At 36.5% G+C, this 17,591-nt stretch overlaps 1 protein-coding gene and 2 pseudogenes across 2 annotated transcripts; 1 reads left to right on the top strand and 2 right to left on the bottom strand.

Annotated features, from left to right (window-relative positions):
• Positions 1-1,267: 1,267 nt before the first annotated feature.
• On the bottom strand, positions 1,268-4,310 carry LOC132182554 (DEAD-box ATP-dependent RNA helicase 41-like; annotated as a pseudogene). Its single transcript, XR_015912070.1, has 2 exons — positions 4,058-4,310; positions 1,268-3,349 (listed from the first exon to the last, which is right to left on the bottom strand). The product of XR_015912070.1 is annotated as a DEAD-box ATP-dependent RNA helicase 41-like (transcript).
• Positions 4,311-7,737: 3,427 nt separating this feature from the next.
• On the bottom strand, positions 7,738-8,673 carry LOC132183001 (uncharacterized). Its single transcript, XM_059596385.2, has one exon. The coding sequence runs from the start codon at positions 8,406-8,408 to the stop codon at positions 7,782-7,784; it is 627 nt and encodes a 208-aa protein (XP_059452368.1). The 5' UTR covers positions 8,409-8,673; the 3' UTR covers positions 7,738-7,781.
• Positions 8,674-15,849: 7,176 nt separating this feature from the next.
• On the top strand, positions 15,850-16,508 carry LOC148586050 (uncharacterized; annotated as a pseudogene).
• The last annotated feature ends 1,083 nt before the right edge of the window (positions 16,509-17,591 follow it).

The raw sequence follows: 17,591 nt of genomic DNA, 5'->3' as shown, positions 1-17,591 counted from the left end.
ATTCGTTGGCAGTTACAATGAGGAGTCAAAGCCAGCTGAAGGAAATCGCAAGGGAAGGGAGAGATTATAAGCTCTCTAAAAGTCTCCGACGCCGCTGAGAGATATTTTTGTTTGCATCGTGTAAGAGCATTCTCAATGGAAGAGCCAAATATTACTTTTATCTAGAATAGTTCTTCAAATGTTTAAAAAACCTCCCACATTGGTTAAGCCCAAAATATATGTAAAATAAATATTTGATTAGAAGAACTAAAAAAAAAGTTAAATGTAACAGTACTTTTTAAGAGAACCATTTTACTTTTTAGTGTTTCTCTCCTGCTTTATCTTTTTCCCAAATCTTTTCCCATCTTTTTTTTAGAAATATAGCTAATTGAATGTGGAGACACTTAAAAATTGCTTAGCTAAACTAGATAAAAGTGAGTTTTAAAGAGCCATTTTACATAAAAATATAGCTCTTCCATTGAGAATGCTCTAACAATGTCAATGACTATGGCTTTATTTAAAAATATATATATATTTTTTTTTTTCTTTTTGAAATCAAAACATTAACAAACAACTCAAAATTACTTAATATTTTAAAATTGTTCCCATATTCCTCTCACCAACAAAAACAATAATGCTTCTCCTCATGATTAAGCGTTATTTTTAACTGATTCGATGATTTTAACCTTTTGGCATTAACATATTTATCTATTACGCTAGGGACAAAAAAAAAAAAAAAAGGACACGTATCTATTTCAGGTCACGAAACTACAGAAGCCACTAGACAAAGAAAATCATTTGCATCCTTTCCCGTTAACAAGTAAGATCTGAGCTTTCTATTAATGAAGCCTTGAAATATCAAGTTTATCGATCTCCTATGCATGCTCAAAACGCTACTCCAGCATTTATTCATCTTGTGTCAAGTGTCAACCAAGACACGTTTTTACGTACATAGTAAACAGACCAATTGACTCTGGTTCATGATCATAAAATCAGCCGACAGTAGGATATTCCTGTACAGTGTATCGTATATAAAGGTTCTGCATTCAGCGATATAGCTCAACTCTCTGAAAGCAATCATGGAGAGACAATGACGCGTGCAATCATATTGAATGATACTCTTAAACTACCAGAAGTTAATATGCTAGTCACAGGATCCAGCAAATAATCAGTGGGGTGGATTCTTTTTATATCTAATGCTTTACAGTATAAGCAATATTCTACATCTTACTTCAAAGAAATATTTGCAATTGCAGAAAGGGACTTGCATCAACTTAGTATTAATGTCCAAATCCAATAAAAATTGCAGAAAATCCTCAGTAGATAAGTCTCTCCAATATGCATTCAGTTAGCTTAATTATGCAAGCAAACAACGTACTCCCAGAAGAGCACATTTACAAACTGTAACAATCGATATCTCTCATTTCACTTCCGCGACTGCAAGTCAAAGTAGTTTTTCGCTATATACTGACCTCTCTAAGTACGCTGAGATTGGTTGTGTGGACCAAAAGCCACAACAACATTGCTAATTGTATACAGTCCTCTCAGTTCTCCAGACCACTAGTTGTAAACGTTGCCTAATTTATCAGCCCGATTTATCAATGTGCTATCAGAAAGTGCTATCAGCATTATTTCTTGCCATACACAGCTATCCAGTGAGTTCAAAAGTGGTAATAATCATGATTAATGCAGCTAGGATGTGAGTTCAGAGTGAAGTACCAATTTACCTTTTTTCTAATGGCAAAATGTCCGTCTGATTTATTGAATATTTCCAAGATGTTGAATTGAAGCCAAAAATCTACGAAGCATTAATTCCAGACGTCAGCAACCGTACGCTTTCTCCTTTTCTGGCCTTCGCCACCAGATAAAAAACCAACTGCAAACCGTGAATTAACAAGCTCCCGAGGTACAGCAGCTCCAGCAGATTTTAAATTTTTAATCAACTCTGGAAACATATTCTTATTTTCTTCATTCACAAACACAATAGCTGTACCCTCCTCTCCCAATCTGGACGCTCTCCCTATCTGATGGATGTACTCCTTGATGGAATTGGGCATGTCAAAAACTATTACCTGTCTCACACCCAGGAGATCAATTAAGACCCCGACCCAAAACCCCAGCGGCCACAATAACTGGAACCTCACCCACCAAAAATGTTCTCACAATTTCTCTCCTCTCCTTCATGGACTTCTCCCCATGCATTGATAAAGCTTTCATCCAAGTGGTGACTGTAATTGCATTAGACAGGAGATCTGCCCCAACTGGTGGCATAAAATGATGCTTACTCATTAAAATGTCAAAAAGCCTTTGCTTTTTATGCTTTGACTCAAACCATATAGCCAGCTGCTTCACAGCCTTACTTGGCCTATTAGGTTTGCCAACAGAGATGACAATAATATCTTTTGCCATACAGCTTGTAATCTTTTCTACCTCTTGTGAGATTGTTGCCGAATACATCAAGGCCTGGGGCTGCGATAGAGCCCTAAAGATCTGCATTACCTGATCCCGGAAACCCCTTTGGAGCATGGAGTCCACCTCGCTCATCTAGAACAAAGATCATTACATCATCTAGTTCAATATAATGCTTTGTTAAAAAGTCAATAACCCTGCCTGGAGTTCCAATGATCAGTTCCACTCCTCCCTCAATGCGGTGTCGTTGTCCAGCCATGGCATCACCACCAAGAAGTGCAGTTCTGAAAGGCAAACTTTTTGAAAGTAACTTAATTAGCGTGTTCCTCAACCTGTATACAGAGCTCTCTAGTTGGTGTTAGAACAATTGCTAATGGCTTTCTCTGGTTTGAGGAGCTCTCAATGCGAATATTTGCACAGCGAGAAACAACTGGAACCAGAAAAGAAGCAGTTTTCCCTGAGCCCGTGTCAGCTGAAACAAGCAGGCTTTTGCCTATCAAAGCAGCTGGGACTGCTTGCATCTGAACAGGTGTGGGCACATCATATCCAGCAGCTTCCATATTTTGGAGAAGCTTCTGAGGAAGATTACAAGAAGAGAATGATAACATGGGTGCCACAGCTAATTCACCCTTCACATGAATTTCAAGCTTCCTTCTGAGTGACTCAGCTGTCTGATCGATAGTTAAAGATAGAGATCCTGATTTATCATCAGAATCTCTAACGTAAAAGCACTCATCAGTTGCAGGTAATTTTTTAGGAGGTGGGAGACCAACCGGCGGCTGTGAGTTGGCAACCCTGCATAGTAGAGCTTGTTTGCATTCCAAGCTGTAGACATCATCATCTGTCTCATCACATATACACTGATCACCATAGCGACGACATATAATACATTTAGGCTCCCCAGGCAGAGCTTCTCTCTGTTCCCTACACCTCTCTTTAATTTTATCTGCTACATCAAGAACTATAAACAAACTCATAAGACACAGGTATAAACTGAGAATTTCTTTTGCAAGCTGCTACGGGACTTAAAACTCCAATCAGAAAGCATCAAGATAGCCATAATGACATGCACTTGAGACTTGCTAGAAGGAGGACTAGAGTCTTTCTTTGAGTACTCCTAAATGTAATGTGACTTTTAAAATCACCATTAGATCAAAATTTAATAATGATTATCTCAAATTTAAAGGTAATTTTAAAAGTCACACCACATTTGAGTCTAGTCAGAATCCTCCTTATAGCATTACTCATCTACCAATTCGCAAGACATCAGCTCCACAATAAAACACACTAGGTTCTCCAGTATTTGTCACTCGAAAGAAAATAAGAATAATAGTGCTAACCAAAGTCGTAACAAGCAATGAGAAGGCCAGAGCGAGCGCTCCAGAGATGAATTTTCATTTGAAATCATACTAAAGAAAATAGAAAAAGTCCTTTCATTTAAGATGTTTATTTATAAGAAAAAAAGGGGGGGGGGGGGGGGGGGGTGGTGGAAACAAAAATATGGAAACGCAAATGCAGGTAGACTTGAGAGTGTAATCAGCCAAGGAAACTACAGCAGTTAAAACAAATGAAGATCATCAAAATGTTCTTTTGATGTCTTATTATTTCACGTGTAATGATTTGCTGTAAGAATAAAAATAATTAAGATTCAAGAGTACTGGGTTATTACCGGTGGATACATCACCATTGTTGATAGCATTTCACTCTTGCATTGATTAACCTTGTTCCCCTCTTCCATGGATTGAAATCGAAGAAGAATCCAGTTAACAGAAAATCAGAAACCCTAAAAAGGGAATCCCCAGAGAAAAAGTTATTTGTGTGAGGGGAACAACCCGAAGCAGAGTTGAAGATGAGAATTGAGTTGTATACAATAGAACCAAACAACCAAAAAACAAAAAAAACAAAAAGATAAAAAGGCCCAGCGTTTGTAATTAAAGTCCCCAACTTTATTCGAATCTATATCAATACAAGCAGAATGCGAAATTTCCCAGATAGCGATTACAAATATAAATAGAGTAATACTTATAAATAGAGTAGCAAAGGAATGAAATTCTTCAAATTGTTTCATCGAGGATGCTTCCGCCAAAAGGCTAGGGATAGATGCTGGTGCTGGTCAGCTTCAATCTGGCGTCTACTACGCAAACGTTCTCGGCATCCCGCTGAGAGAGACAGAGAGAGAAGATTAGTTCAAATATCAGAGAGATAGATGAGAGGGGATCATGTGCCTTTAGAACTTAAAGGCTGAGATTTAATGTCACTTAAAAGTGTGTCCTTTAAGTCTCCCTATAAAGCAAACGTCTAACGCCGTTTACTTGGAAAAGAAAAGGCACTGTATGTGTCTCTCGGTCTCTCACACGCACTTTCTCCCTCTGTTCTCTCTAACCTGAACCAGATCTCCAAGGTCTCCTCAGTCCTCACTTTGTTTTCCAACTGTCTCTCTCTCTCTTTTTCTCCAATCTGATTTGAACATGCGTACTCTTATTTCATCCTTTTCAACGTTTTTTTTGGTACTTCTCTCTCTCTCGCGCTCTCTCTCTTGCTTGGTTTATCTCTTAGATGACGGCATGACGCATAGTGCCGGGCTTCGGGTTGACACTTAACAGGGTCAGTGACGACATAGAAGGAGCCACCGCGGCCAACAACTACGTTCCTGCCAAAACCAATGCCACAGTCTGCAAGACGATTGTTGTTTTTTTGCCAGCTGTTGGAGTCACAACGCCAGCAGCCATCAATGGGATTGCCGGTTCCGCCATTAACGTCATAGTTTTAAGCATAGGCAGCAAAAGTGCAAAATTGTGTCCTACTTATCAATACTATTTTAGTTACTGTGTACCCAGTTGAAGATAACCGTTGAAAGTCAAATATTTGTTCATATCTATTACAATACTCTTTGTAACAAAATTATTTCAGTGTGAAAGACTATTGATTCCTTTGGGCTGTATGGAAGCAGCATACACCTTCAAAAAACCAACCGTTACATTAGTGAGGACAATTGGGTTCTTTTCAGTACAACGTACAGAATTTTTTTATTGGTTTTTGAATAGAAGCAAAACAGAGTCTTTCTTGAGAAACGAAGCAAGAGAGTAGAGATCGAGTGAAAGTGTGTGACTGAGAAACAAAGACAGAGAGTGTTTGCGTTTCCTTTTCTTTTTCCAAGTAAAAGGGATGATTCGATAATCTCTTCAAATAAAAGTTAAACTTGAAGCTAAAAATTTATTTATTTTTAATTTGAAAAATTACTTTAAAAATAATCAAATATTAAACTTTCTGCATCTTCCTTAAATTTAGTTAAATATTATTATTTTCTTATTTTTTTTAATTATTTTTTTGTTCTAGATAGATGAAAGAGAAGGAAAATGAATATATAAGACTAAATAACTAAATAACTTTCACTTTTTACCACTTGGCATTTTTTTTAAAAAAAATTTAGTCTCATTAATGAAGGATCACAAGCATAACCTCTTACATCACAGAACAAAAATCTCTGAAAAATCATAGCCGATGCTACGAGGTTACAAACTATAGATACTTACATAAAAATCAAACATTCAAGGTCTATCTATGACATTAATATCCGCTAATCTATGACTACTTTTCAGTTGTAATATCAGATCTGTTATAAACAGATTCTCAATGCATAGGTAGCTCATCTTCTTCGCTCTGAAAACAGATCACATCCACAACCCAAAGGTCTAGACAATCCTTATTCAAACAAAAATACAAACAACAAAAAATAGAGAAAACCCAGCCCCAACAGAAAAATAGCCATAAAAGTACATCTGCTCTTGAGAAGACTAGATCTACTCCTCATCGACCCAAAACAATCGGAAAACTACATCATTTTCCTTGTAGATCGCTCACGAGAGCAGATCTAAAGAAAAAATTATTATTCAAAACAAACAAAACAAGCAATACAGCCAGCAAATCAACAGCGACTGGAGTAGAGGAGATAATGGGCACTGACCAGCGTTGGCACGTGGTGGAGCGGATGGAGAAGGGAGGCGCAGCACCTTGGAAGGTGGGCTGTAGCAGCTGCAATTGCTGATATTGGCCAACAAAAACACCTACAAAAAAAAAAAAAAAAAAAAAAAAAAAAAAAACTAGAAAAAAACGCTCAGAAAGGGAGGGGGGTTTAGGAGGGGGGAGAGCAGGAAGGGTTTTTGAGATTTTTTTTTGGCACTTGGCATTTGAAGAGTCTTGTTGATCAAAGTTAAATTTAAAATAGAGTAGAGAGCTTGTTAAATGACTCTTTTTGTGAATTTTTTCAAATTTTTAAAGTTAAATTACTCTTTTTGTGATTTTTTTTTTTCTTCATATTTTTAAAGAAAAACCGAATTTAAAGAATCTTCAAATAAAAATAAAAATTAAATTTGAATAGTCACTTTCAAATTGAACAATTCAAATTTAAAAATACTTTATACTGGGCCACTTATTAGGTAAAGGAGGAGGAAGCATTCTTGATTGCCTATAATTTAGACTTGTTAGACTTGGATGCGTGGCTAGAAGGGAGTCTTAAGCATCTCGGAATTTCCGGTGACCCAGTTCCTTGTCTTTTGCATTTAGAGAACAAGAGGTCCTAGCTCTTACAAACGGTATGTGATTATCTTTCATCCGAAGATAAAGAAAATACTGATGTTCGCTGCGTTGCAGTTGATATTTCTCACATGCCCGGTGAGAACAGATTGGGCATATCGCTTGCTTGGAAAGAAAAATATAATGTGGATAGTCCCTTTGGTTTATCAGATGGCCTTTTACTGTAAGCTTCTTGTTTTTCCATTTGATTGGAAGGCGAGTCTCTTAGGAAATCTCAAGAGATCTATATGTGTCTCTCTATGCTTAATAGATTATAGTGTATATTAGGCATTCTCTATTTATTTCATGTTCTTATCCTATGAAAAATACATTAATATAGTCTCACTTAATAGATTATAGTGTATATTAGGCATTCTCTATTTGTTTTTGTCACTTTAATATTATTGGATGAATGGTTGAATAAAATTATAATAACTAGTATTATTCTTGAAAAAATTAAGGGGTGGATATAGTGGTTTAAAAAGATAATACTAATAAATTAATAGGTCGAAAATAAAAATAAAAGCAAGCCCCCCCCCCCTAACTAAAACATACTTTGTAACGTCTTATCTAAATTAAAGATTGTATCGATATTTTTTTAAAATTACAAAAGATTTGCATTCCACTATTCCAGCACGTAGGTCTATCACCATTTTTTTGTTTTTAATTTTTTGAAGTTTTTTTATTTGAGATACATTATAAAATTTTAGTAGTTTGGTAGATAATGTTTAATTTGGAGAAATATTGGAAATTAAACATTAATTTGACGGAGGCGCTTTTACATTTTCGTACAAGGAAATATATATATATAGAAGTTTTAGCTAGGCACCCCTCTGCAGCATCTGGTGGTACCTCTTCAAGGACAGCTGCTTCTGCATCAGCATCTGACTATGGAATCTCTTTATGAAGAGGTCTGCCACGTGGTCTATGTCGTCTTCTAGGCTGAATTCCTCCCCTGCCCCTTCCTTTGAAGTCTTCACCAGGTCTATCACGGAACCTCCCAGTCCCGGATCTTCGAAGAACGAGTGGGTGAGATCCGGGTACTTGACATCGTCCTCCTCATCTGCTTCGTCTACGCAGCCGTGTTCCGTCTCCTCCAACAACTCTGTACGAGTTTGGTCAGGGAGGGACTCGTGGGTCATGGCATTAATGTTACCTTCGTACAGTGCAATAGCCAGCTTGCTTTGGTTTTCATCGTCCGAGTACTGTTTGTCATGATATTGATGGCCAAGCAAAGTATGGAGCTTGTGAGAGATGGAGCTCTTTTTTTGCTGAATACTGTGAGAGAGGGAGCTCATCAGGAACTTCTTCTTGCTAAGCAACGACAATATAATCAGGCGAGTCTTGATGGCCCTTGTTTTGCTCTTGAGAGACAGGCTTTTAGCCTTGGCCATTGAGCTCAACGTAGATATTATCTGCTTCAATATTGCAGATGCTTTGTTCTTCATCTTTGGCTTAATTAATTGTATTAATGGACTTGCAAAATGTGTGTGTGAGAGAGAGAGAGAGAGAGAGAGAGAGAGAGAGAGGGGTTTGTTTGGTGTATTGATTTTGTACTTGGTACAAGCAAAAATTAAAAAGTAGTGGATTTGGCATGAAAGACTACATAGTGTGTGAAGAGGCTTTTATAGTGAGCGTGGATGAGGGATGCCCTGGGCCTTTAATCTTCATTATTGGTCTCATCTTCGGAAAGTGTTAAGATTGTGTCTATTTTGTTTGTTGTATAAGAAATGAAGAAAAAGAAAAGACATGATATGAACGTGAAAGTAAAAGAAAAAAAGCAGATGAAAAAAAAAAAAAAGACAACGTGGCTCTATTCCATTGGTTTGCTTCTCGTATAAAGTGGGTAGGTTAGGTAGGGAAATTCTTTATTATTATTATTATAGCCCCTGGGTCACAAATACCAGAAAAGGGTACACTGATGATAGAGACTGGCTGGGCCATTTCTTTCTTAGCCGTGAGGAGAACCTCTAGAGAATTCGACTTTAGCTTTATTCTTGGGTGAATGACAAAAATGACCGCATGGCTTTTTAGCATTTTGCTTAATTAATTGCATCTCTCTGTGGGGTCCGCACAGTTGTCTCTTTATCGAACGGGGAATTTTCTTTTGCTTAATCGTGTTGTAAACCAGCCTGTGATCAATACGCTAGTACACGAGGCTCAAAACAACTCTAAAGCCTAAGCAGAATATATACCACTGCTCTTTCTTTTTTTTTTTTTTTGTAACAATACTACTGCCCTTTCAGTTTCAAAATCATTATACAGTAATTAAAAGAGAAGGGCAGTTTTACTTCATTAACGCCTATGGTGTTAAAATACAAAAAGTAATTCTTTTCATTCTGCAATTCTCGTCTCTAAGAAAACTTAACCTGCAAGGCTATTAAAGCACATTTTTCTTCCATTCCTTTGCTCCGGTCCAACTCTTCTTTTTCCTTTTTCCTTTTTTCTTTTCCCCTAAGATGGAAAAACAACATCTCTATATATATACACATGAACAATTTCCTAATTACAGAAAGGTTCAACAGGGTACAGGGAATAGTTCAAGCACATTTTTCATTTCAAAAGAAGCGAGAGGTTTCATCGCTTTCTGTTTGTCACTCTACAACAAGTTTGTATTCGCAAATTTTAGAATGATAACTGATAAGCCCTTTCAATGGTGCACTCTGGGCTGTAAAGCTCTAAAACAAAAGGTTTAGAAGAATCCTACCTTGCTCTAATTCTTCCATCCTATATTGATTTAATTTCTCATATAATATGATATGTATGTTCCAAAAATATACGATAACCATTCAGCAAACATATTGACTGTTTAAGTCTCCCAAATTCATTTCTCTTTTGGATTTGCTTTTGTAATTAGTTTATTAATACAAGTAAAATTAAAGCACATGTTAAAGGTCCTCAAGTTCTACCACGCACAAACGACTACGATAACAAAATATATATATGTAAATGCACTGTCATTAACCTTGATTTGTTTACAATACAAAGATCCTTATTTATATGGTAGTGTCTAAATACAAGTATAGTAATCAAATTCCCTTAACTTGATTACAATCCCAATATTTGACTACGATCAACCCATAAATAAAAAATATTTGATATCAACTTATTTATGGAATATACGAAAAATATTATATTTTCTGTATATTTTAACATGCCCTCTAGCTCAAGGTGAAATATTATGGAACCTTGAATTTGAAATCCGAAACAATGATGATGGCAATGGCGGAGGCCAGGAACGAGTCGTAGATGGTGGCGACTGCTGGAGGAGATAGAGGCTGGCGGGTGGCCAGCGACGGTGACAGGTGACTAGTGAATGCAGATTCAAAAAGGCCGACAATGGGCCAAACTCCAAAAAGGGCCGACAACGGGCCAAGGATGACAATAAGCCAAACTTCAAAAGGGCCCGACGACAAGCCAAAATCAAAACGGGCCAAGGCTAACAATGAGCCACCAAAAAATAAAAAAATAAAAAGGGCCGACTATGGGCTAGGGCCGATGTAACGACCCAAGGAAAAACACTAGCCACACCTATGCTATTACCTCAAAATAACTAGTCAATTTGAACATTCCCTAGAATTCATTATAAAGCTCAGTTTAACCTAATAACTAGGCAATGTGGTACTTAGCACCCATGACTATTTTTACAAACTACCCACTCTATGTGGACTTCTTCTCATTTTCTCAATATGGGATCGGGATGTTACAAACTCCTCATTTTAAATTCCTGATGTCCTCGTTAAGGCACATCATGTAATGCTCCAGTACCACATGACCTGACATTACTAGGTGGCTCTGATACCACTTGTAACGATCCAAGGAAAAGCACTAGGGTTTAGGGAATAGTCAATTTGGAGCTTCCCTATAATGAATAGTCAATTTGGAGCTTCCCTATAATTCATTATAAAGCCCAATTTCACCTAGTAATTAGGCAATGTAGGACTTAGCACCCATAACTATCTTTATAAACTACCCACTCTATGTGGACTTCTTCTTATCTTCCCAATATGGGATCGAGGTGTCATAGCCGACTTGGGCCAAAAAAAAAAAAAAAATGAGCCAACTTAAACGGTTATTAGATCAGCACATCGAACTTAACAAGCGCGAGGCGAGCGTGATGTGGTCAGTTGGACTTTTTTTGTTTTTTTTTTTAGTCCGGATCTAGTGTGGGCAGCTGCACTATAAGACTATAAGCTTGGCTGATGAGCAAGGATTCAGTGTGGCTGAATGCAAGTGGAATCACGGGCTGCGATCTGGTGCGACATATGCTGGTGTAACTGTAGGTCTGCAATCCAGTGTGACACGCGGGCAGGTTTTTTTTTTCTACACTGATTTGGATCTAGTGCAGGTAGGTACACTATAGATCTGTGAGCTTCACAGGGCGCAGATCAGGTGCTTGCATCTGCAACTATGAGCCTGATGTGGAGGGTGGAATCTGGTGTGGCAATGCTTAAGAACTAAATGTGACCTCAATCTGGTGACCCATTCCAAACCTCTGATGGGATGATGAAGAGAGACCTGATACAGTTCAACGTGGACCAAAACTGGATCATGAGCTCTGATTGATGAGGCTGCAGGAAACAGCAATGGATGCCGTTCACGAAGGATGATGGCAGCTTAACGAATTTTATTTTTATTTTATTTTTTTGAAAAATATAAAAAAGCCTCTCAAATTACCAGCGGTTTGCAGTATCCCCTAATGTTCAAAAGGTACTAAAGCAACTCCTCAAACTATCAAAATGTATCAAAAAAGCCACTTATTTTTTTTATATTCCTATAATATCCTTATTCTTTTAACAAATAAAGTAATAAAATAATTGTAAACAAAAAAAAAAAAAAAAAAAAACTCAAACAATTTTTTAAAAATACAAAAAAAACCAATGGGTGAATAAATACAAAAAAAGAAGAAGGAATAAATAAATAATTTAGGCCAACTATACTGACTATTCAATATTTATATTGTATTGAAGTAAAATCAAAGATACGGTTCACCAATTCGGTTAAAAATTTGTTTTTATTCACCAATTAATAGATATGAAGCAATTTGTAATTTATACTAATTACTGTGATTAATTAATTAATTATTTATTATTATTATTTTTTTTTTTGTATTTATTCCTCGGATGGCGGCAATTGGCAACCAACAAAAAATAAACATTGAAAAAGATTGCGGGTGGCTCAACTAACTCGATTCCGATCAAAAGGCCCATGGGGGCCATTAATTTTTTTCTTGTCTTTATATTTTTTTCTCAATAAAGATTGTGACATTTTGGACTTTCACTTCTTAAAATGCACGTGCGTCCCATAGAAACCTTCTTCCATCAAAGAAAATTGAAATTATTAATATATGAATCCAATTGACAATTTGAGAAATTTAGTAAGAGCATATCCTCAATTTTAGGGGTGCTCAAATGGTTAAAACCGATGGTTATTGGCTATAACCGCAACTGCAACCGCCTTGGGCGGTTATTGATTTTTAATAACCGCTTAGGAGGTTAGCGATTATTTTATAACCGGTGGTTAGCGGTTATTCAATCCAATATTGGGTTTTATAACTACTTTTTTTATTTGGGCTTTTTAAGTGTTTTAGGCCTTAAATTGACCCCTTTTTTGGGCTTATTTTTTGGAATTGGACTATTTTATAGGCTTATTTTAAGGGTTTAAGGCCAAAATGTTCTAAAAAAGACAAAAAAAAATGCCGTTTTTTGGGCCGGCTAATGTTTTTGAATAAGACTTAGTCCAAAACATCACATACCATATTATATATTTCACATACAGTCATAAATAACCTAAATCCATTAATCCAAATACAAATGAAAAAATTAATATATTTTATTAATATATATATATATATATATATGAAAGCGGATAGCAGTTATAACCACCTTGTCCTACCTCCTAAAACCGTTAACCGCAACTGCCTTAAGCGGTTAGCAATTTTTAATAACCGCCTACCAAAGCGATTAGTCATTAGCGATTAGCGGGAACCACACCATTTGAGCAGCCCTAGTCAATTTTTAAACATTAAAAACTTCATAAAGGGCAAAAAGTAAAATTTATTTTTTCCTTTTTCCTTTTTATTTTTTATTTTTGAAGCCACACGAACTTATCCATCTGCCTTCACCTTCTCTAGCTCATGGGTGTCCCATCACCTTCGCTGGCCTCAGCACCACCAGCCACCATGTGTATCCTCCTAATTGCACTGGCCTTGCGTGTGGCTCCACTTTTTGGTTTCATATTTAGAATTTAGGTAGATAGTTCTTGGACAAAGTTTTCTTCAAATTAGGTTGAAGAAATTTTCTTTAACTTAGTTTGTAAGAGTGACATGTGTCTTTTTTTTTTAATAACATGTAAGATGCACATGAGTTTTTAATAAAATTTATTCCAATGTTGTCCATGCTATTAAAAAAAATATGTGCATATCACATGTTCAAGCCTAGTCTATAAAAGTGACATGTGTCCCATAAACATGTAAGATGCACATGAGTTTTTAATAAAATTTATTCCAACTTATGTGCATCTCACATGTTATTAAAAAAAGATACACATATCACTTTTATAGACTGGATTGAAGAAAATCCCTCCAACCCAATTTGGAGGAAAACTTTATTAGTAAATTAATTGGTAATTAATTACCCACACGGATCATTATCCAATAGTTATTGTCCTGCCTCTTGCACGTGCACGGTGCATTCCTTCATACCTTCCATGTGATGTTAGGGCACATGAACATGTTGAAATATATAGCTCTGATAACATGTTGAAATAATGAAGATACGGAAATATGAGCGGAAACAATATTGAAAAGAAACACAAAGAACTTTACGGGTGGTTCAGTGTTAGACACATACGTTCGCCACTTGGAATACCCCTTATGGCTACATTGTGCTCATTAACTTGATTTGTCTACAATACAAAGGTTCATATTTATAGGGTAATGTCTAAATACAATTATTGTAATCAAATCCTCTTGATTTGATTACAATCCCAATATTTGATTACAATCAACCCATAAATAAAGAATATTTGATATCCACATAATTATGGAATATACAGAAAATATTATATATTTTACATATGATGTGTGATACAGCCACGACTTAAACCTAACTTTAGCCCAATTTCTAGACCAAATTTCTCTCTCTAGTTTAAGGCTCTCTCTCTCTCCTCCACATGCATTTTTTTTTTAAAAAAAAAAACTTAAGAGAAAAGTTGGGCCAAAGTTGGATTTAAGTTGTGCCTTTATCATTTTCCTTAACATATATTCTAACATCTCCGCTCAAACTCAAGGTGGAATATTCTAAAACCTTGAGTTTGAAATCAGAAACAATAATGACAGAGGTGGCGGAGGCCGGAAATGAGCCATAGATGGTGATGACTGCCGGAAGAGATAGATGCTAGCGGGGAGGCCAGCGATGGCGGCAGGTGGCTGGTGAATGCAGATGCAAAAGGGGCGACAATGGACTAAAACTCTAAAAGTGGCTGACAACGGGCCAGAGCTGACAATGAGCCAAACTTAAAAAGGGGCCGACAACGGGCTAAAATCCAAAAGGGGTCGACAACAAGCCAGGGCTGATAATGAGACAAACTTCAAAAGGGGCTGACAACGGGCCAAAAATAAAAAATAAAAAATAATAAAAGAAAAAAAAAAAGAAAAACGAGCCCACTCGGGTGGTTATCAGATTGACGCATTGAATTTGACCGACGTGTGGTGCACATGGTGAAGCATGGAGGAGCGTGGCAAGTGGATGTAGCGAAGCAATGAGATTGTTGGAGAGAATACCCGAAAAGGTCAATGATGTTAAAGGCCACAAGAAAGTGGCTCTAATACCATGTTGAAATATATAGCTCTTATATCATGTTGAAATAATGAAGATGTGAAAATATGAGTAGAAGCAATATAGAAAATGAACACAAAAAATTTTACGGGTGATTCGGTGTTAGACACCTTTGGTAGACGTATACGTTCACCACTTGGAATACTCCTTAGGGTTACATTGTTCTCATTAACTTAATTTGTTTACAATACAAATGTTCATATTTATAGGGTAATGTCTAAATACAATTATTGTAATCAAATCTCCTTGATTTGATTACAATCACAATATTTAATTACAATCAATCCATAAATAAATAATATTTGATATCAACATAATTATGAAATATATGAAAAATACTATATATTTTCCATATATTCTAACAGTTTCCACCATAATTGAAAACGTGTCTTTCTTCTTCAATAAGAACAGGAAGATTGTATATATCCCATATTGAGACTATTGAAAATACTCGAGAAGCTGCGTAGATCAAGTTGACAGTAATTATAGGAGAAATTAAGAGAATTGACAATTAGCCAAAATCAATGAATACTAAATAAGTTTGTTTGTATCTGGGAGCTGAAAAGTTTATCAGCTATTCACGTTGACATGCAAGAAAACACTTCGATTGTTTCTCACAGCTCTTACACTTTTCTTATGTACATATGCTTCCAAACTATATATTAATATACATAAATTAATATCATTAATCAAGACAGTACTCATTAAGTTGAATGAAATTCCCGTTATTTAAAAAAGACAGATCGGGAGATGCTCCCAATGTTTGCTTTTGCTAGAGCCGTTGCAAAAGCAACAACTAATTAACATTTTTTTTTTTAGTCATAGGGTTTTCTTTTCTTCTGCGACTGCGAGGTTTCCTAGACCTCGTAGAAACAAGAAAAGAAAACCCTCGAGCTAGCTAGCTCACCTCTTCTCATCTTTATCTTGTTAATTTCATTATTGTGATTATTATTACTAGATATCGATCTTATTCTAGAGAGAAAAATTGAGCAAGCTCGCGATCGATTGCTCATATATAGTCATATGATATATGATATATGATATATGATATATGGAGGTTCATAATTCTCCGCGGGTAATTGCCAAGAGGCTATGGAATGTGTTGAGGATCACGTACTTGATGGTGAGGAAGGGAGTGATATCAAAGAGGAAGTTGATGATGGGCATGAATTTGATGATGAAGAGAGGGAGGCTCCTCAGAAAATCATTAAGCAATCTCATTTCCAATCACCATATTCACTGCTCTAAGAACGCCGCACGTGGCATACAGGAATACGAATTCTCTTGCAGCAACAGCCCTGCTCCTGTTTTTTTCCACGTACAGCCAAAGCGCAAACAGTACCATTACTACTTCCCCTGCATCAATGACCCTCAGCCTCATCAGGTTATAGAAGAAGCTGATGATGATGAAGAGCTCAAGGCCATTAATGCTTTGGTGCCCAACACCCCGCCGGCCCGGAGAACTCATTCAAATTTCGATTTGATGCCTTTGATTTCGAGATCATGAAGCGTCTCTCTCCATTTTCCGTAAGGGTATCAAATTATTCATCAGAGGATATTGATGAGAACGAGGGAGGAAACTGGCAAGTTGATGAGGAGGCTGAGGAATTCATCAGACGCTTTTATGAGCAACTACGGCTACAAAGCCGCATGCAACTACGTACTGCAGTACCAGGAGACATATGCTTGCTAGAGGATATATCCAACTGATCATCACTAATCAACTATATATATATCATCATCGCCATCTTCTACCGTTTACATAACATGGGGATATATTATATATAGAGATCATCCCTTTTGGTCTGCCATATCTACATCTTGTAAATTTTTTTGTGAATTTGTTTTCCCACTTAATTTCCATTTGTTTGCCTATTACTATTTCTTCCTGCGCGCTGTTGTTTGCATTGGGGTTTTTAATTAATTAATGAATATTTGATGATAACGGCAATGTGATGTATGGATTTGGAGCATCAACATCTCCTCACCGGTACCTTATAGTTATATATATGTTCAAACAGCAGGTCTCTGGTTTGAATTGTTTGATGCTAGTGGAAAAAATGGAAATAATATATCTACTTCTGCTTTTGCGTTTTAGGCCCATCAACGCTCACACGTACACCTGCCTTTTCCCACTTGACACGCTGCAGAAATCATTCCAAAAAACTCTGGCGGTGCTTTGCCTTCACTTCTAGGTGTCCTTTAAAATTTAAGCATGTGAGAGCTATTTTCTTATTCAAATTTTTATTTTCTGATTAGTACTTCCATGATCCTTTGAACAAGCGCTAGCTAGAGGAGTGGGGCCGTCCTCACCTATATATATATTGGATTGAGATATCTGGTACTTCTCCTAAAATTGCCTATGAGTTTTTTTTTATTTAAATTCTGTCACTCATTTTCATCCAACAGCTACTAACTTGCCACATGTCTCATCCAATATAAAATAATAAAATATTATTTTAAATTTAAAAATAAATATAAAATAAAATAATAAATTAATTTATTAAAAAATAAAATAATTAAAAAAATAAAATGGAATGACTTCCTTCCCCTAGGGGGTGGCCGGCCACCCCAACTCAGCCTAGGGGTGGGGGTATATAAGCCGGCCGGTAGCAAGTTGAGTACAAATATTAATTGTACCCGCCCGGCCACATTGAGGTAGAGGTAGACAAATTAATGAACCCTAAAGTGAGTAGGTGCATGATATTATATGTAGGTATGTCTTTAATTAATTTATATTTCTATTAGCTTTATTTTGTAACGGACACTCCAGGAATTAACTAATTTTAGTAA

This window comes from Corylus avellana, chromosome 5 (genome assembly GCF_965113065.1).
Source record: "Corylus avellana chromosome 5, dhCorAvel1.hap1.2, whole genome shotgun sequence".
Taxonomy (NCBI): Eukaryota; Viridiplantae; Streptophyta; class Magnoliopsida; order Fagales; family Betulaceae; genus Corylus; species Corylus avellana.
This window is presented reverse-complemented; position numbering and strand designations above follow the sequence as displayed.

Coding starts and splice junctions, on each gene's coding strand:
- LOC132183001 (XM_059596385.2), bottom strand. CDS start 8,408: ATGAAGAACAAAGCATCTGCAATATTGAAGCAGATAATATCTACGTTG.